Raw genomic sequence first — 26,039 nt, forward strand, 5'->3', positions numbered from 1 at the left:
TTCGTGCATTGGCAGGCATATTCTTTACCACTGAGCCAGCAGGGAAACCCCATAATAATGCACTTTTGGAATTATCAGAAACCCAATAATCCACTTTTAAATCTTGAATATTACACAATCTCTTTCTCTGTAGATGAAGAGTATCTTAAGAAAAATTATTTATTAAATTAATAACAAATGTTTTCACAATTTTAAATATGTTCTGTATAGTCAATTAAATTAAGATCTTCAAACACAGGCTAGTTCTTTTGATTTAAATAAAAGAAACAATGTATATGCTATATAACAGTAATGTTTTTTGGCCTTTACCACCTGGAAAACTACATTTTTCTGGTTTTAAAATACCTTAGTCCTGGTTTTTCTTATAAGGGTCAAAAAAAAAACCCTCCAGAAAATATCAACCTAAATAGAAAACCCATTTCTTTCTCAACATTGCCTGGAGCAGTAAACATATTTTCGTGTATTTGTGTGTGTGTGTGTATGTAATATATGTTATGCTGTGGATTTTCCTGGAAGGTTTTTTCATTCTTTTCTTGCTAATACTGTTTGAATTATTAAATATTAATGAAATCAAGGAATTAATCCTTATGGATTATACCTTAAACACAGGGGATGGTTTGCAATGATATGAAGTTGCAATCTAACACTTAGAGACTAAAGAATAATACTATGGTCAAGTCACAAAATAGGCATTGCCAAAAAATATTTAAACTAACTACTATGGCATATTTATTCTTTTTTGCTATAAATTGTTATTTGTATTATGTTGTAATTAATGCAACATTTCTTCACCAGTATGGTCTTAATGAAAAATTATGGATTATATTATTTTGCTGACTAAGGACTCATGGTTTACTTTTACATCTTGACATCAATAAGAAAAGAAAAATTGTATATAAGATTATTTGAAATCTCCTATTCTTATTAAAGTTTATTTCTAAAGTATGAAAACACATTTTAAAATAATATTCTGATAATTTTTCATAACTTTTCCTAAAACTGTACCTCAAAATATTTTAGAACATGAGGCAGAAGGGAATATGAAATGACTTTAACAAATCACTGAATAATATTGATTGTAACCTTCCATAACTGTTAGCACTGTACCAAGAAGTGGAAGTGTTAGTCACTCGATCATGTCTAACTCTGCAACCCCATGGACTGTGGCCCACCAGGCTCCTCTGTCCATGGGATTTTCCAGGCAAGAATACTGGAGCAAGTTGCCATTTCCTTCTCCAGAAGATCTTCCTGACCCTGGGATTGAACCTGGATGTCCTGCACTGCAGGCAGATTCTTTACCATCTGAGCCCAGCATATAATTCTGGCCCTGCCATCTAGGACAGGGGTGGGCAATTCACTACCCATCGACCAAATGTAGCCTGGGACCTGTTTTGGTATAGTTCTCTACCTAGAATGGTTTTCAAAGAGTAAACAAGTCCCCAAAGAACATACAACTAAGATAGTATACGGCCTGCCAAAGACTAAAATATCTACCATGTGGCCTTTTATAGGATTTTCCCTGGTCTAGAAGATCACAAATTTGTGAGGGAAATGGGATTCACATATGTCCAATAATTACTGAGAAACATAAATTATATAGAATAGACTGAAGGTAAGTTGGAAATTTGGAGAGAAGACATTCATCACTGTGGATCAAAATTCCCTACAGATAATCACCTCTGAAACTTACCATGATCATGAATGACCTGGGGATCTTGTAACCATGCAGATTCTGATTCAGCAGGTCTGGGGACAGGTTCTGCATTTCTAACAAGCTCCCTGGTGATACCTGGTTGCTCTTCCACACCTTATATTTTAAATAATGAGCGCTTTGAGGTCAGCAAGAGTTTGGAAAAGCCAGAATAGCAGGTAAAGGGGCCTTCCTGTTGATATACTTAGAAGCCATGGTAACAGGCTTAGGAAAATAGTTCAACAGCAGAATAAATGTATCTGTGTTTTCCGTAAGTTTCTTGCCTATGAGATGACAACCCCCAGGGCTTACTTTCCTCTAACACTGTTACCCAGATTATTGATACTAGACCAAAGCTACATTCATATGAAATACACCAATCATTTTTTCCAGTAGTCTGAAAGACAGGAAAAACCCTGTTGAAAGGAAAATTTTCTTAAACTGGGAACTGAATCAACATGAGTAGAGTTAGTTTTGTAACATAGACTTTGCAATTTAACTACCTTCTTGTCTGTCCTTTCACATTCAAATTGATCTAAAAGTTATTCAAAATTTTAATACGTTTTCAATGCGGTAATTTCATCCCTACACAATCAAAAGCCATTTTCAGCTCTAACCAGAAGATTCTATATAAATAACCATTCACCAAAAGAAACATTTGCATCTAGGACATTGCAAGCATCTCTAAGCATGTACTTGGCTAGACTAACTTAAACACTGTTAACAGGAGTAAAAATATTAAGACTTTATTTTTCATTGTGAAATAAAGAACTTTGTAATAGTCTCAGATACAGTTTAGAAGTGTTTTAAATTTATGGTGTCAGAGTGAATGGTGCAGATCCTGATGCTTGAAGAATGAAGGGCATTCTTTAAAATCAGGCCATCTTTCTGGTACCCAAAAGTGTGAAAACACATGGATGGCAACTAAATTTCATTACAGCCAGGAGAAAAGTGCGTTATTAACCCAGAATAAGACATTTGGGGGCAGTTCAGATTTTTCCCCTAAGGTTTCTCTTAAAGAAACAGGGAAAAATATCTTTTAAAGTTACCTCTATGACACCCACAGATATTATTCCTGGGTAGATACAGATCCAGTCGGGGGCTGGTACTTGCAGTGATGGATGGGTTGAATTCAGTGAGTGGTACTGCTAAGCAGTACCTGCAGAAAGCACTGTGTACAAATATATGGCCCCACTCCAGTATCTGAGTAACTTGCTGTTCTTTCTCCTATCACTTTCTTCAGACTGACCTCCATACTGGTCACTCAGAAAGGGTTTCCTCCCAGGTTGAGCTCCCTTTCACAGCGTCTTTCTAATTTCTTAGCCCTAGTAAAAGAAAGCCTAGGCTTTCTTTTCCTACAATATTTAAACAGCTTGGTTTCATTTTTTAAGCCTGTAACCTATGTGTAGGGCCCTCGGAGTCCACTTCTGAGAGCAATCACTGAATTGAAATGCTTAAAACTGATGAAAAGTTTGAAAAAATAGGCAAGATGAGGAAATGCTGAAGGAAATGAGGTTACTTAAACTGGAAAAAGGAGCACAAGACATAAGGAAATCAGTGGTATGCTCTAACCAACTCAGAGGAGCTCTCAAGAGCTGAGTATTAAATTTTCAGGAATTTTGTGAGCTGATTGTTAAACTCAACCATTAATCACAGGTGAATTATCAATATATAAACTTATGTAATTACAAACAAAAGTAATACAAAGGAGGACAGGAAACTTTGGGGGGTGATGGTTGTATTTATTATCTTCATTGTGGTGAAGATTTCAGGAAGCACATTGAGTACTATGGAGTGATTGCTGAAACATTTATATCTTATTTATTCCATTATAAAATTTTAGGTAAGATTTATCATAAGCCCATTCTTAGTAATTAAACTCATCATTTCTCTTAATTTTCTTTATATTCTTTTATAGAAAGTGATAGAACTTTGGAATCTTTATTTTGGAGGACAAAAGCATGAATTCTCCTATTCATTGAGATTTGTCACTTTATCAAGTGACATTCAAAGCTCCTGATGACTACAGATTCTTTGTGGCACAGTTGGGAACCTCTCCAACATAATAACTCAGAGGTAGAAACTAAGAGAGCTAGTGCATGGTTGATCCAAAATTTGAGTCCAGCAAGGAAAATGTACTGGCCAGTTGAGAGGTAAGGAAACTGAGGAAACTGGTAAAACAGAGGTGATCCTGGATTATGGGCAGGAAAGGCAACAAATATGGTCCATATTTTCTAAACTTTTGGGTATTTATAAAATATTGAGCCACGAAAAGTTTTTAAAAAATTATTTCAAATGACAGCCAGTGCCCACTATAATTTGTCTCAGGTTCAAATGAATCACTATAATTTTTTATCTCTCAAGTCCATCTTTAAATGGATTCTGCTCAGCAGTGGCCACAGGACTGAAAAAGGTCAGTTTTCATTCCAATCCCAAAGACAGGCAATGCCAAAGAATGCTCAAACTACCGCACAATTGCACTCATCTCACATGCTAGTAAAGTAATGCTCAAAATTCTCCAAGCCACGCTTCAGCAATACGTGAACCGTGAACTTCCTGATGTTCAAGCTGGTTTTAGAAAAGGCAGAGGAACCAGAGATCAAATTGCCAACATACGCTGGATCATGGAAAAAAGCAAGAGAGTTCCAGAAAAACATCTCTTTCTGCTTTATTGACTATGCCAAAATCTTTGGCTATGTGGATCACAATAAACTGTGGAAAATTCTGAAAGAGATGGGAATACCAGACTACCTGACCTGTCTCTTGAGAAATCTGTATGCAGGCCAGGAAGCAACAGTTAGAACTGGACATGGAAAAACAGACTGGTTCCAAATAGGAAAAAGAGTACGTCAAGGCTGTATATTGTCACCCTGCTTATTTAACTTCTATGCAGAGTACATCATGAGAAATGATGGACTGGAAGAAACACAAGCTGGAATCAAGATTGCTGGGAGAAATATCAATAACCTCAGATATGCAGATGACACCACCCTTATGGCAGAAAGTGAAGAGGAACTAAAAAGCCTCTTGATGAAAGTGAAAGAAGAGAGTGAAAAAGTTGGCTTAAAGCTCAACATTCAGAAAACGAAGATCATGGCATCTGGTCCCATCACTTCATGGGAAATAGATGGGGAAACAGTGGAAACAATGTCAGACTTTATTTTTGGGGGCTCCAAAATCACTGCAGATGGTGACTGCAGCCATGAAATTAAAAGACACTTACTCCTTGGAAGAAAAGTTATGACCAACCTAGATAGCACATTCAAAAGCAGAGACATTACATTGCCGAGTAAGTTCCGTCTAGTCAAGGCTATGGTTTTTCCAGTGGTCATGTATGGATGTGTGAGTTGGACTGTGAAGAAGGCTGAGCACCAAAGAATTGATGCTTTTGAAGTGTGGTGTTGGAGAAGACTCCTGAGAGTCCCTTAGACTGCAAGGAGATCCAACCAGTCCATTCTGAAGGAGATCAGCCCTGGGATTTCTTTGGAAGGAATGATGCTAAAGCTGAAACTCCAGTACTTTGGCCACCTCATGTGAAGAGTTGACTCATTAGAAAAGACTCTGATGCTGGGAGGGATTGGTGGCAGGAGGAGAAAGGGACGACAGAGGATGAGATGGCTGGATGGCATCACTGACTCGATGGACGTGAATCTGAGTGAACTCCGGGAGTTGGTGATGGACAGGGAGGCCTGGCGTGCTGCAATTCAAGGGGTCACAAACAGTCGGACATGACTGAGCAACTGAACTGAACTGATATCCTATTCTGAACTTTTTGAAATAATATTTCTTTAACATTATTTTTGAAAAAGAATTGCTCAAATAATTTATAATTAAGCATGATTTTGCAAAGTTTACAGCAACCGTCTTGTGCTTAAGAATGATTTGGGGATCATGCTTCACAAACAGCAATTAAAAGCATTCTGTAGCAAGTATTTCTTTGTTCGCAATTTGTGCCTTCTAATGAAAACTGAGAAACAATTAGGCCATAATCTTAAATCCGAAGCTTTGCTTTAGTTTAGCATTTGTGGCTAAATTAACTGGCATTAGCTAGCTTGAGGAAAGGAAGTTTGCTGTGAGGGCTCACACTGAAAAAGAAAAGGCAATGATTGGAATTACAATGGGACCTGGCCTTAGGGACCCTGGAGCTAAATGGGTGTTTGGTTCCCAGCAACTAAAATCTAAAATATTCATCCAATGATCCTGTCGAGTAACACCACTTTTTTGAGTTCCACTATTAGAAGACTGGGCTTCCCTCTTGGCTCAATCAGTAAAGAATCTGCCTGCAATGCAGGAGACCCGGATTCGATTCCTGGATGGGAAGATCCCTGGGAGAAGGAAATGGCTACTTACTCCAGCATTCTTGCCTGGAGAATCCCATGGACAGAGGAGCATGACATGCTACGGTCCACGGGGTCCCAAGAATTGGACAGACTTAGCAACTAAGCCACCACCATTAGAAGACTTCCTCAGAGTTTCTGCACTCTTCCCCGCCCACCAACCGCCTCCCATGGTTTTGCACTGGGCCCTCTAGCGAATTCTTTAAATCTCCAAGAGGAAATATGATTATCTCAATGTATCTTTTTGTGACAGTCAGAAATGGAGAGTCAATCTCTGGGTTGGTTCCCGACATCAAGAACCCATCTCTACTCGAATCAGGAATCACCTGGGCAGCAGATCACCTGGGCTCTCCATGGAGCAGTTCCCTCAGAAGAGGGATAGGTGTGGATGTGACTTTATTTACAATGGCCAACAAGGACCTACTGTACAGCACAAGGAACTATACTCAATATCTTGTAATAATGTATAATGGGAAAGAATCTAAAAATTGAAACTAACACAACATTGTAAATCAACTCTACTTCAATGAAAAAAATTAACTAATTAATTTAAAAAAAAAAAAGACAAACAATTATCAGCAGGTCAGAGCTGAGAAAAAATGGGCCCAGAACTTATCCAGATGCATTTTGGGGTATATTTAAGAAATACAGTAACAACACTATTTAAAAAATTCTCTAGTCATTCTGTTGCCTGTTCAGATTCTGTCAACTGTATTCTGATAGATTTGGAGCTGGGGCAGAGCTCTGTACACATTATGTGCTACATAATAGCACAATATGATTTTTATTATTATTATTAAAGTCTTTACTGGATTTGTTACAATAATGCTTCCATTTTATGTTTTTTGGGATTTTTAGCAGGAAGTATATGGGATCTTAGCCCCCTAACCAGAGATTGAACCCCTATTCCCTACATAGGAAGGCAAAATTCTAACCACTGGATAGTCAATGAAGTTCCTATTATTTTTTCCTTCAAAAAGAGACCTCCCACAATTGGCCACTAATCTTGACAATATCATTGTAATGTAAGTGACAAGGCAATCACTTCACTATAAAAAAGCTCCTTAACAACAGACTCTCAATGCCTCAAATTTTTGCTTAATAATCACTGTTAAACTTATGGATAAAAGGCCAGAGTTTAACTCTGATTTATTAAAACAGTTTTTAGTTGTACTAAAACGCACTTATATGTGACATGTTATTCAAATGCCTAGAAATGCTATTTTGGCCTTTTGGATCACATTCCATTCAGATGTCTACAAGATTTACCTTTTATTAAAATATTTTATCCAGAAGTTAGTTGTACTGTAATTCATTTGGAGCTATATTCAGGAAACACATTTATTTTGAACTACACTTAGAACTGGAACAGATTGTGTGAATTAAGTAACTTTAAAACTAAAACTTATGATAGTTTCCTACCACATAATGATTATAGATTATAGCCATCCTGGGGCTACTAAGGTAAGAACATATGTCTGTTTTTTGAGCTTGAGTTGTTCCTTTTTATAAGAGTTACTTGGGCGTTATAGAATTTGGACAGTTATGGGAAATTATTCATTGCTATTTTATTTTCAGTATTAATATGCTTTAAAGGATTACCACATAGTTATTGCTCCAATAGGCATTATTAAATTCTTCAAAGACCTTCAACTATTTTCTCAGTATGAGTTAGGTATTTTTAGGATAATTTAGTCTTAGATAGCTATGATGCCATTTATTTAAGAAAGTATTATAATGGACACTTGAGTTCTTCAAATTTTGCTTCTGGAATTTTTGGTCAGTTGAGAGGTAGGAGAGATCCCAGAAAATAATTGAAATATTCCTATTACTTTAAACAATTGGAGGTTCAAGAAATTAATTTGAATTTTAAGAGATGTGACCTCCCAAGCAGTCATATCCAGTTATATATAAATAAATAATATAAAACTAAATAATGGTTTTAAAATATGTAGATTACAAATAATTGTGGTGAGACAGGAAGGAAGGGAGCAGGGCAGAACTGTCAAAAGAATGGCATAGAATACTACAAAAACTGATTAGGGCCAAGATGGTGAAAGATCTGACTTCCCGTTGATCTTGAACCTCATTACAGACTCACTGTAATACATGGGCAAGCTAAAGGACACCAATGCCATGACAAGTGCCATGACAGTTCCTTGGCTGACCATAAAAGCCAAAAAGTGAGTGGTGGCCCAGTTCCTGGAAATCTTTCCTCTTCCCCCCAATAGTTAGCATATTCCTCCCATTAACCTATGAAATTACCTAGCTGAGTTGGTCTGGTTTCTGCCAGTGAGATGTGTAACTCTAAATAAACCTGCTGCTGCTGCTGCTAAGTTGCGTCAGTCATGTCCGACTCTGTGCAACCCCATAGACAGCAGCCCAACAGGCTCCCCCATCCCTGGGATTCTCCAGGCAAGAACACTGGAGTGGGTTGCCATTTCCTTCTCCAATGCATGAAAGTGAAAAGTGAAAGTGAATTCGCTCAGTCGTGTCCGACTCTTAGCGACCCCATGGACTGTAGCCTACCAGGCTCCTCCATCCATGGGAATTTCCAGGCAAGAGTACTGGAGTGGGGTGCCATTGCCTTCTCCATTAAACAAACCTGCTGTCACTTTATTAATACCTTGGCTTTTGAATTCTTTCCTGCTCCGAGTCAAAGACGCTCACTTACTGGCCCCTCCTAGGAACTTGCTCCAGACCTAGGACGAGACCTGGAATGTGACTGTTCTCTGGCTCTCTCTTCTCTTGCAAAAATGGCAACAGAAATATTAGTAGAAAGTAAAGTAGTAAGGAAAAAGAAAAGAACTATTTTGCCACAATGTTTTACATAATAGATAGTACCTCAGATTTAGTTCTAGGATTCCTGTCAGCCAAACTAAAGAACAAAAATAGTAAATTACAAAAAAGAAATATAAACCATTTCTTCAGTGGAAATAAAGATTTTTGCCTTATATTAAAATTTTAAAACATTTTTATTGATAAATATGTATTCAGAAAAGTACATAAAATGACACGTTCAGCTCAATGAATTATCACAAAATCAACAACTAGAACAAGACAATGAACAAAACTATCGGATACTCTCCTTCCATCTTGGCTTCTAATCATTGCCCTTTCTCTTCTCCCCAAAGTAACATTATTCTGACTATTATGGTCGTCACTTCCTTGATTGTTCTTTATAATTTTATCATTTAAGCTTACATCTCTATACAATATGGTTTAATTTTGCCTGTTGGAATTTACGTAAATGGAGTTACATAGTATTCTTGGGGAGGATGGAGTAGGGAATCTGGCTTCTTTTGCTGAAGTTTATGAGATATGTTTTTCTTGTTACAAGGAGCTATAGTTTTTCATTTTGATTACTATGTAGCTTTCTGTTGAGTAGATATAGCTCAATATATTTACCCACTCTACTGTTGAAGGGTATTTGGTTGGCTTCCAGCTTAGGGTAATTTTGAATTTAATTGCTAAAAGCATTCTTATAAAATGTATCTTGATGCACAAGTATGTGGAGTGGGATTGCTAGATCAAAAACTGTTTTTAAACAGTTGATAAACCAAGTTATGCCATCACCAGCAGTTCTGTGACAGTTTCCATTGGCTGGGGCCTATGACTGTCAATTCTCTCGCATGATGCAATCAAGGCAGTGGCTATGTTCTCATCAGTTTTACTTGCTTGTTACTTCTATTGTTAGTCCTTAATTTAGCCATTCTGATGGGTGTAGAAGAGTATCATGTGCATGCATGCTCAGTAGTTTTAGTACTCAGTAGTTTTAGTAGTGTCCAACTCTTTATGACCCCATGGACTGTAGCCCACCAACCTCCTCTATCCATGGAGATTCTCCAGGCAAGAATACTGGAGAGGGTTGCTGCGCCCTCCTCCTGAGAAGAGTATCATATCCTCGTTGCAATTTTCATCTTCCTCATTACAAATAAGGTTGAGTACCTTTATACAAGTTTGTTGAACACTTTGATTTTCTTTTGCAGAGCCTGCTAAAATATCTGGCCCACTTTTCTTAATGGTAGTCAATCATTTCCTTAGAGATTTATATCTGTTCTTGGTATGTTTTATATATGAGCCCTTAATTTTGCATATTGTAAAATCTTCTCCCAATATATGACTTGCTTTTCATTGTCTTTAATGTTGTCTTTGGTTAGGCAGAAGTCCTCAAGTTATGAATTTAATGTAGCCATATTTTTAATTATTTTCTTTACACTTGGTGACTTTTTTGTTCAATTTAAAATTCACTTTATGTAATGAAGACAATATATATTATCTTATAGAATGCTATTTTACCTTTTACAATTCAATATATAATCAGATAGATAGCACTTATTTGAGGGAATCCCTTGTAGCTCAGCTGGTAAAGAATGTGCCTGCAATGCAGGAGACCCCAGTTCAATTCCTGGGTCAGGAAGTTCCACTGGAGAAGGGATAGGCTACCCACTTCAGTATACCTGGGCTTCCTTGGTGGCTCAGCTGGTAACCTGCAATGCGGGAGACCTGTGTTGGACCCCTGGGTTGGGAAGATCCCCTGGGGAAGGGAACAGCTACCCACACCAGAATTCCATGGACAGAGGGGCCTGGCAGGCCCCAGTCCACCGGGTCCCAAAGAGTTAGACACCACTGAGTGACTCAAAAAAAAAAAAGATCTACCAATATTGAGTCTTGCAATCTATGAATGCAATATTTCTCCATTTATTTAGGTCTTCAATTAAAAAAAAAAAATCTCACAATTCTCTCTGTAGGAGTGTTACCATCTGGTTAAATTTATTCCTAATTAACTGATATCTTGTATGCTATGAATCATCTTTCTTTAAAACGTCAGTGTTAACATTTATTACTAATCTATTGAAACACAACTGATCCTCGAATATTGACTTTGTATCAGCAACTCTCTTAATTTATGAATTTAATAACTTTTCCTACGTGTTTTGATTTTCTATGCACATATCATCTATGGAAGTTTTGTCTTCCTTCCTATTCCTGTATTTCCTCTTTTTCCAAAAATTAAAACCCACAATAATTAAATAATTAAATAATAATTAAAACCCACCCGAGTAATGTGTTATTCTAGTTGTAAACCCAATTTAAAAAGTGCCACAGGATTCTTTCCACCTCGCATGTTCCAGCTCTGAGCCTCTGTGGCCAGACCAATACCCCTTAAATCATTTCCAATGCGGACGAATCCGAGCGGAACAGAGCAGGCTCGGACGCGGGCTGCGGAAGCACCCTGGTCGTCCCGCCCTCCGTCCCGACGCAGCCAATCAGCGCCCTCCTCTTACGAGCGTCCCTCAGACCGAAATGGTGGCGGCCGTTGGCTTGGCGTCCCGCTTTTAGTTCTATTACTCTGCTGCTCCCGTTGCAAAATGTGAAAGGAAACGCTGCCGGTGGAGGGGGTCCTGGGCCATGAGTCGGCGAAGGAAACACGGGGACAGCTCTGGCCTGAAGCAAACGCCGCGCAAAGCGATGGCGACTGAAGAATGCAGTTCGGTGTTCGAATCGGGAAAGAGGAGGCTGAGGGCGGCCCGCGGCTCGGGGCCCCAAGGGCCAGGAGAGAGGCCTCCCCGGCCCTTGCCGCAGCAAGAGCAGCCTCCAGTAGCCGCTTCGTGCAGTAAAAGTAATCCCGAGGGTGAGACTTGGGCAGCGGGGCCTCCCTGGGCCTCAGCGCCTCAGCTTCAGAACCCCGGGTGGGGGTGGAGTCGGAAACCGTGTTTTCTTTCCCTGGGCTTCTCCCTCAACAATTCAAAATGAACCAGAATATATTCCCCCACGACTTTCACCCCCGAGTATGAGCATTGCCCGGTTAGGCTTGACCACCACTTATCGCCCCTGCCACAGGAATAAGTTGTTGGGTTTACCTCAGGGAGGAACGCTAATTTCTAGGCTGCTTCTCCAGGCATCAGCAGTGGCAAGAGCGAGGAGAAATAATACCTTTTAAAGCCTTCAGGTTATGCCTAGAGGGGTTATTTCACCTTAAACTGTTTGCCCTGACCAGATTTTAGTGAAGGGGCCATATGAAATACAGTTATCTGTATTCTCAAGATCTCGGTGATGTTTTACCTTATGAATAAACTGGAAGTTACTTTGTATAAAGTTCCTCAAAGTAGGAAACTATGGGCCCCTAAGTATATCATTCTGATCACTTTTTGGTGTGTGTGTGTTTTTTTTTTAAAGATTTCTGATGAATCCTGGTAGGAATTGAAACTCATAAGAGGTGTTTCCTAGAGCATGTTCTTAAAATAGAGCTTTTTACCTTGTTTGTAGTTTACTTTTACAAAACAATTGCAGAATAAACAAAAAGTGATATTTGACAGAACTTAACTAAAATGGCTCACTACAGTTTTTTGAAGTGATTAGTGTAAATTGGGTAGGGTTGGCCAAGGGAGGCTAAACACAGACTTTTTCTGAAGTTGCTGTTGAAGCATTTTTCATTTTTGAAATGTATTTTTCTGAAGTTTCTCTTGAAACGTTTTTCATTTTTGAAATGTGTTTGTAAATTACAAGTGGTTCCAAAAGCCTCCGAGTTCCAGTGGAGTGGCTAGCTTATACAGTATTGTCCATTTATAGAGCTATTAGTTTGTCTTAAAGTACTTACTATTTAGAATGTCAAGTTTGTAAAGTACTACTGGGATTTTTATGTGAAACAAATGTTTCAGTTGTGGATAGAGTAATATAGTCATCACTGGGAGAAAATTTTATAATTGGAACATAAAAAGTAATTTAGCTGAGGTATTAACATTAAGGTGTTATGAAGTAAAGTAATCCTTTAGAAAGCAATAATTGTTATTTTCATCTTATTTTATATAGAAAGATATGAGACACCAAAGAGAATGCTGCAAATGGATTTATTGTCATCTACCTTCAGTTCTCCTAATGATCCAGATGGACAGAATGATATCTTTTGGGATCAAAATTCTCCAATGACAAAACAATTAGGTAATTTGTCATTAACAGTTTTATCGGGGTGAATATTTGATTAATGATTAGGATTTAACCTTAGAATTTCAGTCAGGTATTCACATCAGGAACTTTTATACAGCAGATGTTTTTCCAAAATCTTAAGTGATTTTGTTGCTGTGATAGCCATGTAATGTCAGAGTGCTTAGTGATCTAAGCCATGCTAATTGTTTTCTATAAGAAGTGACTGATATTTTTAGAAATTAATTTTCGTTTATAATTTATATGAATTTCTTTGTTTCTTTAGATAAAGGAAGAAAAAAGCAGCTTTACACCACAGATAGTGATGAGATCTCACATATTGTTAATCGTATTGCTCCTCAGGTAAATATGAGTAATTTTATAGTGTATTTTAGAACAGTGAAACATATGGCAGTAAGTTTTGTTTGTAGTTCATTTATGTGAAAAATATTTTGTCTTATTCAATTCTTTGCTCCAACAACAGAGCAACACAGATTTTTTTACCTTTTCTACCACTGAAATGCATGTTTTGAAAAAAGGAACATAATGTAAAGTTGGGAACATATACTTTCCTAAGCATATGTTTCATTTTTTAGAGATGATTTTTAACTACAGCCTTGTTTTTATTTTGTTTTTAATGTTATTTAATAATATATGGTTATTATTTTTCAGGTTACTAAAAGAATAGAATCAGACAATAAAAATTTAAACTTCAAAATATTTTATTATTATTAACTGTCTGTAGTAGTGTTTTCCCAGTTGAAACTGCCTTTCTTAATACTTGTTAACTTAAAATATCATCAGGAAACATTAGAGTGGAAAAAAACTAGATTTGGGTTTAGTACTGAGTCTGCCTTCTATGGCAACCCCTAAGCAAGTCACTTGACTTGCCAGGTGGCGCAGTGGTAAAGAATCTGTTTGCCAGTGCAAGAGACACAGGAGACATGAGTTCAGTCCCTGGGTCAGGAAGATCCCCTGGAGTGGGAAATGGCAACCCCCTCCTATATTTTTGCCTGGAAAATTCCACGGACATAGGAGCCTGGTGACTACTGTCCATGACGTCTCAAAGAGTTGGACTTGACTGAGCATACACACACATACAAGCAAGTCACTTAAACTATCTGAACTTTAGTTCATTTAGTTATTAAAATAGAATTATTACTTGTCTAGCTCTCTTTCTTGTATTATTGTTATGATTGAATTAGGTAAAAATTGTTTGTAAACTACAGACTACTACAAATATTAGGTATATTAAAATTAAGTATGATAGTTAAATTATCTGCTGTAAAAGAACTGTGTTCAAAAATTTCTTCTTTATTTCAGCTTTTGTGATGCTTGAGTAATAGGTCACTCTCTGCTCTGGACCTCTTTCTTTTTTTTCTTATTTAGCAACATTTAAGTCCAGAAAACATCCAATTTTTGTTTAGTGTCTTCACAGGAAGTATGGTATTTTCCTTGATGTGGCCTCAGATAGTGACTGTATGTTAACCATAAACAATACATGGCACTGGCCCAAACTGTGGTTACAGGGATCACCATCATCCAGGTGGAGGAGACAGGAAATAAAGGTTTTTTTAGTGGCTATAAAACATCCAAAATTACAGCTAGCACAGTCAAAAGAACTATGTTGCTTCTAGCTCTACTTCCATCTTTGGCATGTCATAGAAATACATTTTACATAGAGTTCATTAGTTAAATAGCATTTATGCCTTATATTACCCACTCCAGTGTTCTTGCCTGGAGAATCCCAGGGGCGGGGGAGCCTGGTGGGCTTCTGTCTATGGGGTCACACAGAGTCGGACACGACTGAAGTGACTTAACAGCAACAGCATGCCTTATATTAAATGCTACATAAGTTAACAATAGATCTTCGTTAAATTGTTGATTGTACACGAAAGAAGCATAATAAAATGTGTCTGGACTGGCCAGCCTAAATAGTGATGAAAAAGGTAAGTAAATTATTGAACTCTTTACTTAAGTAGGCTGGAAATAATTGCTCACATAAAGAAACAGCAGCAGTATGCAAGTGATAACTTGTGTATAAGAATACAGTTAAATTAGTTGCTTTTAAATGGTACCCCTTTCAAGTGAGCACTTTTAAAGCGTATAAATCTTTGGTAATATCAAGGTCTGTTTAGGAATTTGTCATGTTCCAGAATGGCATAGGTGAGTTACCCTCCTCAAATAATTATTTAAATCACCTTCATAGTTCCAGAGATACATTTTAAAATTTGTACTTTTTTTTTAATTGATGGGGCTTTCCTGGTGGCTCAGTGGTAAAGAATCCACCTGCCAATTCAGGAGACGTGGATTCAGTCCCTGGGTCAGGAAGATCCTGTGGAGTAGGAGATGGCAACCCACTCCAGTTTCCTTGCCTGGGAAATCCCATGGACAGTGGAGCCAGGTGGGCTAGAGTCCATTTAGTCACAAAGAGCTGGACTTGGGGACTAAACAACAAACAGCAATAGTTCCAGAGATGACATTTTTTAAAATTTGCATTTTTATTTTAATTGATCAGTCATTTTACTTTCTTCGGGATACTTTTCGTGCAGTGTTGTTTGTTTGAAGATGGTATATATTTTTCTATCATTTTTATACAACTCTGCACAGTATACTCTAGAATTAAATGAACTAATGTGCTTAGATACATTTTATAGCACCTGGATTGTACTATGTAATTATTAATGAGGAATTTTTAAAAATGTAACATTTACAAATAATATAAAAACTATATATAGGACCCATATATTTATATTACTGGATATATAAAGTTATTACACTTTTATTCTCTAAAAATGGAGTGAATTTAAAATTACTGGGTAAATGGACCAAAAAAATCTGTAGTTAAATCATTAAGAATGTTATCTTCCCAAATTCAAGATTGTTGAAACAAAAGGGAAGTTATGTATTGAGTCTAAAATCAAAATTATTGCTTTTCTTGAGTATTTGCAAAGCTGAAAACTGCTAGATTCAATTGGACATCTAAGGAAACTACTTTTTGATTGATTGATGATTTTGAAGTACCAAGTGGTAGGCAACTTATCACCTAACTTTCTAGTGTATAAACATGAACTGACATCTTTATGCTCAGCATTTTGCTAGATACTGAGCTATCATAGAAACTGTCCTTGCCTTCAAGTAATCTGTAATCTAGTGATTAGATTATTTTGTGTGACAGTTACTTGTTTATTCATTCCAGGTACTATAAAAATAGAGTAGAAAATGATTAACTTGTTTATTTTGTTGGTTTGGTTTGTAACTAATAATAAATTCATTCTCTAATTTTGTGCATGATCAAGTGACTAAAAGGTATAAAAGAAACATGTATGACCAAGATGGCTTTTTTTCTAGCCTTAATACTGGTTAAAACTTCTTTACCCACTTTCTCTACTTAATTTTGTTCTTCTCCCTACCTTATTCACAGCATCAGTTCTAATCTTGCCATTATCTCTAACTTGTCCTGACTTAATGCTAAATTTTCTTAGTTCTATCTAAGTGTTGTCAATTCACGTCAACATGGATTGTCCAACTTAGATGAATGTTATAATGGCAATAGGGAAAATTTGGAGATTCAGGTAATACAGAAAGAACTCCCTATTTATCTTTTTATTCCTAATTCTGATAATTCCTGCTGCACAGTTTATTTCTGGTACTAATGTTTAATTTTATCAATATCTTACGACAACTGAAATAAGTTGATCAGTTTTCTTTTGATAAAAATATGTACTTTTATTATTGAATATGTATTTCTGTTCTGCAGTGGCTTCCACAGTGCCTCAAATGGTAAAGAATCTGCCCGCAGTCAATGCAGGAGACCTCGGTTCGATCTCTGGGTCAGGAAGGTCCCCTGGAGAAGGGAATGGCTATCCACTCCAGTGTTTTTGCCTGGAAAATTCCATTGACAGAGGAGTCTGGCAGGCTACAGTCCATGGGGTCGCAAAGAGTCAGACATGACTGAGCAACTAACATGCATTTCTAATTAAATTCTTAAAAACTTAAAAAATGTTTTAAAAGGTGGAATTCCCAATTCTGAGTGTTTTCATTCCCTAAAGCAAGTAGATCATTTCTTGCAACTTGTTATTACTATCCTCCAGCTTTTCATTGTTTTTGAAGTTTGTTTAATTGCTGTCACTTTACCAGAATTTATTCCTTTAAGAAAATAATTCTACATAATTAAAGTGGGTTTTTGTTTGGTTAGTTGTTTTTGTACTTTAACATCTCTCTTTTTTTTTTTTTGTCCTTCTGCCAAAGGATGAGAAACCAACAACCGACTCCATGCTGGGCGTGTGGATTGGTGACACTGCTATTCCTTGCACTCCAAGTGTAGCAAAAGGAAAATCAAGAGCAAAACTCAGCTGCACAAAGTAAGTTTAAACTTTTCAGTTTTTCTTATATTCAGTGAAGTAAATATTTTTAGTATTTTGTTTGGGCTTTGTGTGTATGTCAAAATGGTTATAAATTATTATCCTTAACTTTGACATGTAAAGTTTTGAACTTATTTATGTCCGGATGTGTTAAAATTTGTGAGTTTTAACATTAAAATATGTTAAATAACAGTTGAGTATTTATGACATTTAGAATATCTACATAATTTTTGAAATATTTGTTTAATAGGTTAAAATCACAAAATCAAGAGGAAGAACTTATGAAATTAGCTAAGCAATTTGATAAAAATATGGAAGAGCTGGATGTGATTCAAGAGCAAGACAAGAGAAATCATGATCTTATCCAGATGATTTCAGAAGCAGAGACTTCACATAATTACAGAGATAATATACAGATGGAGTTACCGTGTGATATATTTCCTGAAATAGATAAGGCTATAATAAAGAAGCCAGTGAAAGAAAACACCAAGATACCTGTGGTAAATGATCAAACCAGCAGTCAGAAGCCATTTGACCAAAATGCTGAAGCAGCCTTTATTGCCATGTTTGATGGTTCTACTCAGAAATGTAGTGGACAGTTAAGCCAAGATTTGTCAGATGCTTTCTTGAAAACCAGTAATACTACCTTTGGAAAGAAAAACACTGTGAAAGAGGAGAAAATCATTACTAATGAATTTGTGGTCACTGAAAATCTGCCAAGTAAAACCCTAGGATCACTTTCTCATCAAGTCAATAATCCTGGAATGACAAAATCAAATGTGACTTTCTGTACTAAGGAACCAGGAACTTTTAATAAGCACATTGATACTTTTACTACCAGTGATTTTGAGGATGATTGGGAAAACTTACTAAGTAATGAGCCTTTTGTTATGCAGAATATTGAAATGTCTGAGCTGTTCCCTGCTCCTAAAACAGTCCATATTGCTGATCAAAAGGAAGTTTGTTCCTTTAACAGTAAAAAGGATAAAACTAAGTCAGGAATGAATAAAAGTCTAGATGTCAAGTTAAGAGATTCAAAAATTTTACAAGGTCTTCCTTCAGATGCATGGAACAATGAATTAACAGATGCTGAAAAATACAGATTTTCACCAAAGCCAAATGCTAAACCAAATAAATTATCAGCCACTGGAAATAAAATGAAATTGGAGAAATCTCTTAATATAGTTGTTAATCAAAACAAAATTCAAGACTGTGCAGTTGCATCTAATCTGACAAAAGTAAATGAAAATACTCATACTAAATTTAATTCTAAAGTAAATGCTTCTGAAAAGAAATCTGCTTTGAAACCAGGATGTTCTAATAAGTCCATTTTTAATCAGTCTTTGAAAGTGCCTGCTAATGTCAAGCCTTTCAGCTCAGCAACTTTGGGCAATACAACCAGTGTTTGTAACCCAAATCAGACTAATGGATCAAAGTTAGGTTCTTTCTTTGATGATTGGAATGATCCATCATTTACCAATGAAATTGTTAAAGCGTGTCATCAGTTAGAGAATAGTTGGGAAGCAGATGATGTAGATGATGATATATTATACCAGGCATGTGATGATATTGAAAGACTAACTCAGGAGCAAGATACTGGAGTTGACAGCAAGACATCAGAAAGTGTAGTTGGGATCAATGATAGTTCTAAACATGCAGCCAAAAACATGTTTACTACACCTAAACAAGGAAGTCAGTTGATGCAGTCAAAGCACCTGAATCTGAACAGCATTTCAGCACAGACATCTTCATTGACAAATAGCTTACAAATAAATAAATCGGTGAAGATGGAGAGAGGGGAAATGTATGGAAATTCTCCGGGATTTTTAGGTGCCACAACAAATTTGAGTATATACTCTAAGAACTCAGACAGTCAGATCAGTAGTCTGCATGTCTCTTGCAATAACACTGATGTACCCAAACAAGTGAATAGTTATAAATCGGTTCTTACAGGAAGTTCAAGTTTGAATGTGAGTTCACATCATATGAGTACAGAAATTGCTGCTTCTAAGAAGAGATTGAGTACCCTACATCTATCCAGGAGCACCATAAGAGGTGAAGCTCATAGTGACCTTAACAGAGCAATTAGATTTTCTGAGTACGTGTTTACAAAGATGAAAAATTGTCCGATGCTTTCCCCGTTTAATAACAGTTCTGTAACAGGAAGTATTTCTGATACCAAAATCGCACAGGGTTTGGAGAAGAACAAACCTGTCAACCCGTTATCTGGGAAGGCTGTTCAGCAGCAGTCTTTGGTGAAATTTTCTGAACCTTTGAAACAACCTTCAAAAGGTATGTATGAAACGGTGTTCTTTGAAAAATAGCCAGACTAGTTCTTTGTGGATTGAATTTTCATGGCATATATGTTAAAGACTATTCTGCTTCAACTAGAAGTCTTAAAGTGATTCTTAGAAATAATGATGCTGGAATATACAAACACTGGGTCATTTGTGTTTTTAAAAGACTGCATTGAATTCTTTGCCAACATGTAATACAGTGACTATTATAGTTGCCAATCAATAAGTATGTGTTGAGTCTTCTGAATTATTTCCTGGAAAATTTTACTTATGCATATATGTATTACTATATGAGAGTCCTTGTGTTCACTGAAATACCTCACTGTTTTAAAATTTGAGTAATTGTCTATTTTTAGCAGAACAATATGTGAAGGTTTAGAGCATTCTAATTAAATACCTTTGCTAGAATACTATCTGATATAAAACCGTTAAGCTATGATGGTTAGAATTGTTATTTAGTACATCTTGTGATCTTTGATTCTTTCCAGTTTTTCTTTTCCCCCAATTCTCCTTTCTATCAGGTTCCATTGTTTTTACACCAAAAAATGTATCTCAAAATGGTCCATTTTTCTCACTCTCTGCTGTACCACCCTTATGCAAGCCAACATTTCCTGACTGGAATGCTGCAGTTCTTCTGCCTATTCCCTCTCATTTCTAGTCTCCAAACAGCAGAATCATCTTTTAAAACAATGTTAAAAAAAATAAAAAGCAAGTAGACATATTTGGCATTCCTCTACTTGAAGACAACCTTCAGGCACTGCTCATCATATTTCAAATAAAATCTTAATTTACACCCTGATCTGCAAGCCTGGACTGTCTCTATAACCTGCCTGTTCTCTTTTTTTCTTGCCTTACCTACTAGACTTCAGCTATATCAGCTGTATTTGAGTTCCTCAAACAGGATAGGTTCCTCTCTAGTTCAGGAACTTTGCTATTCCCAGCTAACACTACTGCCTTCAACAGTCTATAAATGCTTTCCTGTTATTTTCAGTCATCTTTCTTTTATTTCCTTAATTTCTTTTGTCACAGTGTGCAGTCAGATATTGATTACCATCTGTCTCATCAGTGAACCTAGGCTACCATAGCAGCTGCCATTTAGAAGATGTTTAATAAATATTTGCGTGAATATTATAGAATATAATCTGAAAAGTCTGTCATTCACTGATACTGTAATAATTTGTAAAAGGGAATACTTCTGGCATAACTGTGTGTGTTTCTTAATGCCCAGTGCTCTTCAACAGAAACCTTGTACCCCCACATGCATATACCAGATCTGCTAGCTGGTTTCCATTTATTTCTTAAACACAATGTGTTTCTCACTACTCGGAATGATTTTGGTTTACTTTCTCAATTTTGCTAGTAGCCCGTGTTAACTTGTTTTACACCATTTACTATGCTGGCTTGTAATTATTGATCTTTTAAATCAGTTTCCCTCAGTTGAGGCTAACATTAGGAATTTTACCTATTATGTAGATCAATACTAATATGGTAATGGAGTTTTTAGTTTCTTTTAATAGTAGATTGTTTTCTGTTTAGATTCTAAGTGATGCTTTTGTTGGCATTATCACTACAACTTTGCTGTTAAGTGATCCCTCACTTTTAAAAAATTTGTAACAGTAATAGGTTATTGTTTAAAAATAAAAAGTATAAGTTAGTTGACATAAAAAGGTAAGTCCTCTATTTCTCCTTTTCTCCAAAGATTTTTCAGGGAAAGCCCCTGTTAATAGCATTTTCTGCAAGTATAAAAACGTAGGGGTGAAGGATGGTGTGTGTGTACCTATACATTTATTTAAATAGATGTAATTATATTGCAAAGACTATTTGGCAGCTTGATTTTGCTTTCATTTAATGTATTGTAACTGTCTTTTTCCTGATAGAGCATAGAGATTTGCTTTAGTCCTTTGAATCTCTACATAGTATGTAGTTGTATGGATGATACCATAATTTATCTGTTTCTCTATTGATGGAGGTTTAGTTTGATTGCAGTTTTTTGCATTACATGCAGTCCAGTGTGCCAGTGAATATTCTACATAAATTTGCACATGCTCATGAGATTGTATGTTTGAAAATTGATATAAGATTCAGAATATTTTAAATGTTGATGGAGATCTTTAAATCTTACCCCTAATTACATCAATTTATACTTTTACCAATACTGACAATGAATACGCTACATTATCACCCAAACTAGATATTTTGAAACTTTAAAATTGTTAATTGATAGTAGTTTCAAATATTTAAGTTTATATTTAAGTAAGTACAGTTAATTGAGTCATTCTTCCAGTGTGAATTAACTTAATTATACTTGTAATTCCATTAAAGACTAAGTCTCTCTGGAATATGTGAGTTTCTCTAAAACTCCTGCCTGCTATCTTATCAGCATTTTTTTTTTTATGGATAGACTCTTTCAGTTTACTTTACAGTTTTTCTGTTAAGTTTATTGATAGTACCTGGCATCACTGACTCGATGGACGTGAGTCTGAGTGAACTCCGGGAGTTGGTGATGGACAGGGAGACCTGGCGTGCTGCGATTCATGGGGTCGCAAAGAGTCGGACATGACTGAGCGACTGAACTGAACTGAATATTCTAATTAATATTAACCTTGTTGACATTTTCTCTTGTTGCCATTTCCTTTTACTTTGGTGTAGCAAGCTGCTCTGCAGCAAATACCTTTGGTGAGGTGGGCGAGGACAGGGGGACTTCTAACTACCTCATTGTTTTAAGCTAGATTTGGCTAATTGTGGCCTGTCCAAATCCATCCTATATAACCTATTTTTTGTACAGCCAGCATATTAAGGTGATTTTCACTTTTTAGATGGTTGAAAAAAATCAAAAGAACAATAATACTTAATACCTTTTGAATGTGGAATTCATGTTTCATTGTCCATAAACAAACTTTTATTTGAACATAGCCACATCATTTATTTATATGTGTTTTCCATGGCTGTTTTCATGCTGCAGTGACAGAGCTGAATAGTCGCCACAGGAGATCCTATGCCTCTTAAAGGTTAACATATTTTTGGGTCTTTTACTGAAAAAAAAAAGGACTTCCCTGGTGACTCAGTGATAAAGAATCTGCCTGCCAATGCAAGAGACACAGGTTGGATCCCTGGATCGGGAAGATCCCCTGAAGAAGGAAATGGCAACACACTCCAGTATTCTTGCCTGGGAAATCCCGTTGACAGAGGAGCCTGGAAGATTACAGTCCACAGGGTTGCTAGAGTCAGACTCAGCTTAGTGTCTTAAACAACAACTGAAAAAAAGTTTTTCACCTCTGCTTCAGGATTAAGATTTGAAAGAGCCATTTTTGTTTTGTTCCTTGCCAATAGTTGGAGCCCTTGGTTTGTATTTTTATTGAAGAAATGAATGACTCTTCCAAAATCAGATTTTCCCTATGTGACTTTATTGTATCTTTTGAAATTAATTTGTAGAATACCACATAACCAACTGAGGTGCCAGCTTTAGGGAGCTATGTTCTATTCTGCCATGGATTGTTAACCTGTTTTCCTTCTAAATTTACAGTCAACTGAATGTAAATTGTGTATGTGTTCTGAGTTTCTTGTGTTTCTCCTCTTTCAGACTAAAATAATAATTTAGTCGAGCTAATTTAAAAGTATATTGTATCTTTCTATAAGAAAAAATAGCTGCAGTCTATAAGATAATTGATTTAGAAAGTAAAAGGCAACAGAATCACCTGGGGAATTTGAGATATGTATCTCTTACTCTGAGCACTGTCTCCCATTTCTGATTATACTGGGGACAGGAGAGAGTGATGATATATTTTGGGTAAATATCTACCTTGGTTAACAAGAGAAGTGTCTTATAGCAACTATATTCTGAATCTCTGTAGATGTCACTGTAGATATTTCTCTTGTTAACAGTACTACTGATTCTTGCTACTTTAAAGGGTAAATTTTACAACATATACAGTTTCACCAATACACAGTCACTTAAGTATGTATTTGGATGATGGTCTTGATTTTAGAACATTAAATGAAAAAATGTTGGCTAAAATTTTGAAGTCTTGATTCTTGGTAGCATTACATAAATAATCTAATATTTCAGCTCAGAGTGACTTAACTGTGGAATTAAATTCATTTTATTAGAACTCAGAATTTTGGTAGAGGCAGAATTGGTTGTGTTAAATTTAAGACACATTGTTCATTTCATATGTTTATCTGAAGTATACACTAAAGTATGTTACATAAAAAAATATCAGAATGCTTCATATTTTGTAAAAAGATTTCATATTGAAAATTGAAAATTTTCATATTAAAAATTTTATGCAGAGATCCTGCTCCTTCCTTGAAATAATTTTCCAATGTTTATAGAAAATATACCCTCCATCTAAAAATGCAGTATTTGACAGTGAATTTTATGTTTCTCGACATAGGTTTCACTCTGTTACTCCAAAATATTTTTCTTAAAGAGCTGAAATGAAAATCTCTGAGATCTATAGAGGAAAAAAATGTAGGAGTAGGAATATTAACATCAGTTATCTTATAGTAGAAATATACTATTTGAAGTATTAATATCTGATTCATTTTATTTTGAGTACTTTTCTATTATAATCTATATAACATTTAAAATTCCAATTTGTTTTTAAAATATATTCATTTATTGGTTATATAAATTAGGTGTCATTGTTCATAAGAATTATTTGCTGGGTAATCAAAATGTAGAGTTTTTAATCAATTTTATCACCCTGTGAGAAGAGTACATCAAAGAGATTGATCAGTTCTTGATTTCATTTTGGCCTGGAGCCTTGTACTGTATCTGCATTTGTAATCTTATACTTAATAGTTTAGAATGAGGCCCGCTGATGGCTAGGTGGTGAAGAATCCTCCTGCCAATGCTAGAGACACGAGATGCAGGTTCAGTCCCTGGGTCAGGAAGATCCCCTGGAGAAGAAAATGGCAACCCACTCCAGTATTCTTGCCTGGTAAACCCCATAGACAGAGCCTGACAGGCTATAGTCCATGGGGTCACAAGAGTTCCACAGGACTTAGCAATTAAACGGCAACAACGTGGTTGAGTAACAAAACCAAAGACGTTTTTTACCATCTGAGTCACCAGGGAAGCCCAATAACAAAACCAGTGTGGCAGATCTGGGTAATGAAAAAGTAAAAATTAAAACTCATTCAGAATGATTTTATAGTCTTTAAAACTAATATCTATATTTGGTTTCATTTTTAGAAGAAGAAGAGAAAAATAGAAAGTATTCTCCGGAAGAAATTCAGAGAAAAAGACAAGCAGCACTGGTTCGAAGAATGGCCAAAGCACAGGCATCATCTGTAAAGAAAGGCAGCTCCCACTTAACTTGATTTCTTTAGTGAAATGTTACTTGGAAGATAACAAAGACAGTTGATAACTATCTATGATAGGAAATGTTTTTCTTGATTTCTCCATGAGAAATTTAATGCTGAGTTATAAAGCATGGACTTCTACTATATTTAATAAATCAGTGTTTACGTGGTCGATTAAACCTTTCCTTGGAGATGTATATTGAAGTTAATTGCATATAAGTTTTGGAAGTTCAGTAAAGTTAGCAGTTATGTAGTAGAATTATGCAGAGGAAAGTAGTTTTATTTTTAAATACTGTGATTACAGAGGGTCATGCCAAAACTCCTTAATTTTTTATTGTTAATAAGTGTTTTCCAAATATAAAACTTCAACCTACTAAGTTAATAGAATTTTTTGTTATTTTCAGTAACTGTTCCTTAAAGTTTTTATACATTTCTGCATTTTAATTAATGCTTTCATATTCTTAGGAATATGGGTGGTAGGAAATAAAGGACTTCACTTTATTTGTAAGAAATTACTCTTTTCAATTCCTAGTCTGTAATAGATGTGAATGTAAAATTTTCTAAAATATAATGCATTTTGGAAACTTCACACCGTTTTTAGGGAAGATCCTGATTTCAGAACTTTAGAAAAAAGAATGTGGATTGGCTATATAAGTAGTGTAGTGTCATTAACATTTAGAACTATCAGAAACTTTAGGGATCATCTGGTCTAGTTTCATTGTATAGGTGAGAGGTGAATACTCATTCTGAAAGTCACAGGCAAGTTCGTGCTTGGATTAGAAAGGTTTCTTTCATTCTAATGAATACCTAGTCAAATGGTATCATTTGCTTCAGAGTATTAATTAGTACATAAAATAACTTGTTTGTGGGACCATTAATTGTAGTATAAAATTAAAAGTAAAATACATTAAGAGACTGTTTCATAATTATGCTGATTGTTTCTTATATTAAAGAATCAGGATATAAAAAGAATCTCTTCAATTTACCTATAACTATGTAATTTTCCCTTGATTAATTCACTGACTTTGCTTATTTTTCTCTATTATCTGTTTTTGTCTGAGATTTTCTAAGCCAGAAGTAAAAACAGTCTAAGATGAGGGCATAAGGGTGGTAAGAATGC

At 35.9% G+C, this 26,039-nt stretch overlaps 1 protein-coding gene across 2 annotated transcripts; it reads left to right on the forward strand.

Annotated features, from left to right (window-relative positions):
• Positions 1-11,308: 11,308 nt before the first annotated feature.
• Positions 11,309-25,836, forward strand: ETAA1 (ETAA1 activator of ATR kinase). 2 transcript variants are annotated; one of them, XM_040224068.1, is made up of 7 exons: positions 11,316-11,662; positions 12,841-12,969; positions 13,238-13,314; positions 17,203-17,315; positions 17,566-19,413; positions 19,508-19,607; positions 24,810-25,420. In XM_040224068.1, the coding sequence occupies exons 1-6, from the start codon at positions 11,440-11,442 to the stop codon at positions 19,572-19,574; spliced, it is 2,457 nt and encodes an 818-aa protein (XP_040080002.1). In that variant the 5' UTR covers positions 11,316-11,439; the 3' UTR covers positions 19,575-19,607; positions 24,810-25,420. The 2 variants fall into 2 exon arrangements, with proteins under 2 accessions (XP_040080001.1, XP_040080002.1); XM_040224067.1 differs by having other exon boundaries at positions 11,309-11,662; positions 17,566-19,607; positions 24,810-25,836.
• Positions 25,837-26,039: the final 203 nt, after the last annotated feature.

The sequence above is a fragment of the Oryx dammah genome, unplaced genomic scaffold (genome assembly GCF_014754425.2).
Source record: "Oryx dammah isolate SB20612 unplaced genomic scaffold, SCBI_Odam_1.1 HiC_scaffold_25, whole genome shotgun sequence".
NCBI classification, from domain to species: domain Eukaryota; kingdom Metazoa; phylum Chordata; class Mammalia; order Artiodactyla; family Bovidae; genus Oryx; species Oryx dammah.

Coding starts and splice junctions, on each gene's coding strand:
- ETAA1 (XM_040224067.1), top strand. CDS start 11,440: ATGAGTCGGCGAAGGAAACACGGGGACAGCTCTGGCCTGAAGCAAACG. Junction 12,970..13,237: donor TCCAATGACAAAACAATTAG/GTAATTTGTCAT, acceptor TTGTTTCTTTAG/ATAAAGGAAGAAAAAAGCAG. Junction 17,316..17,565: donor GCAAAACTCAGCTGCACAAA/GTAAGTTTAAAC, acceptor TTTGTTTAATAG/GTTAAAATCACAAAATCAAG.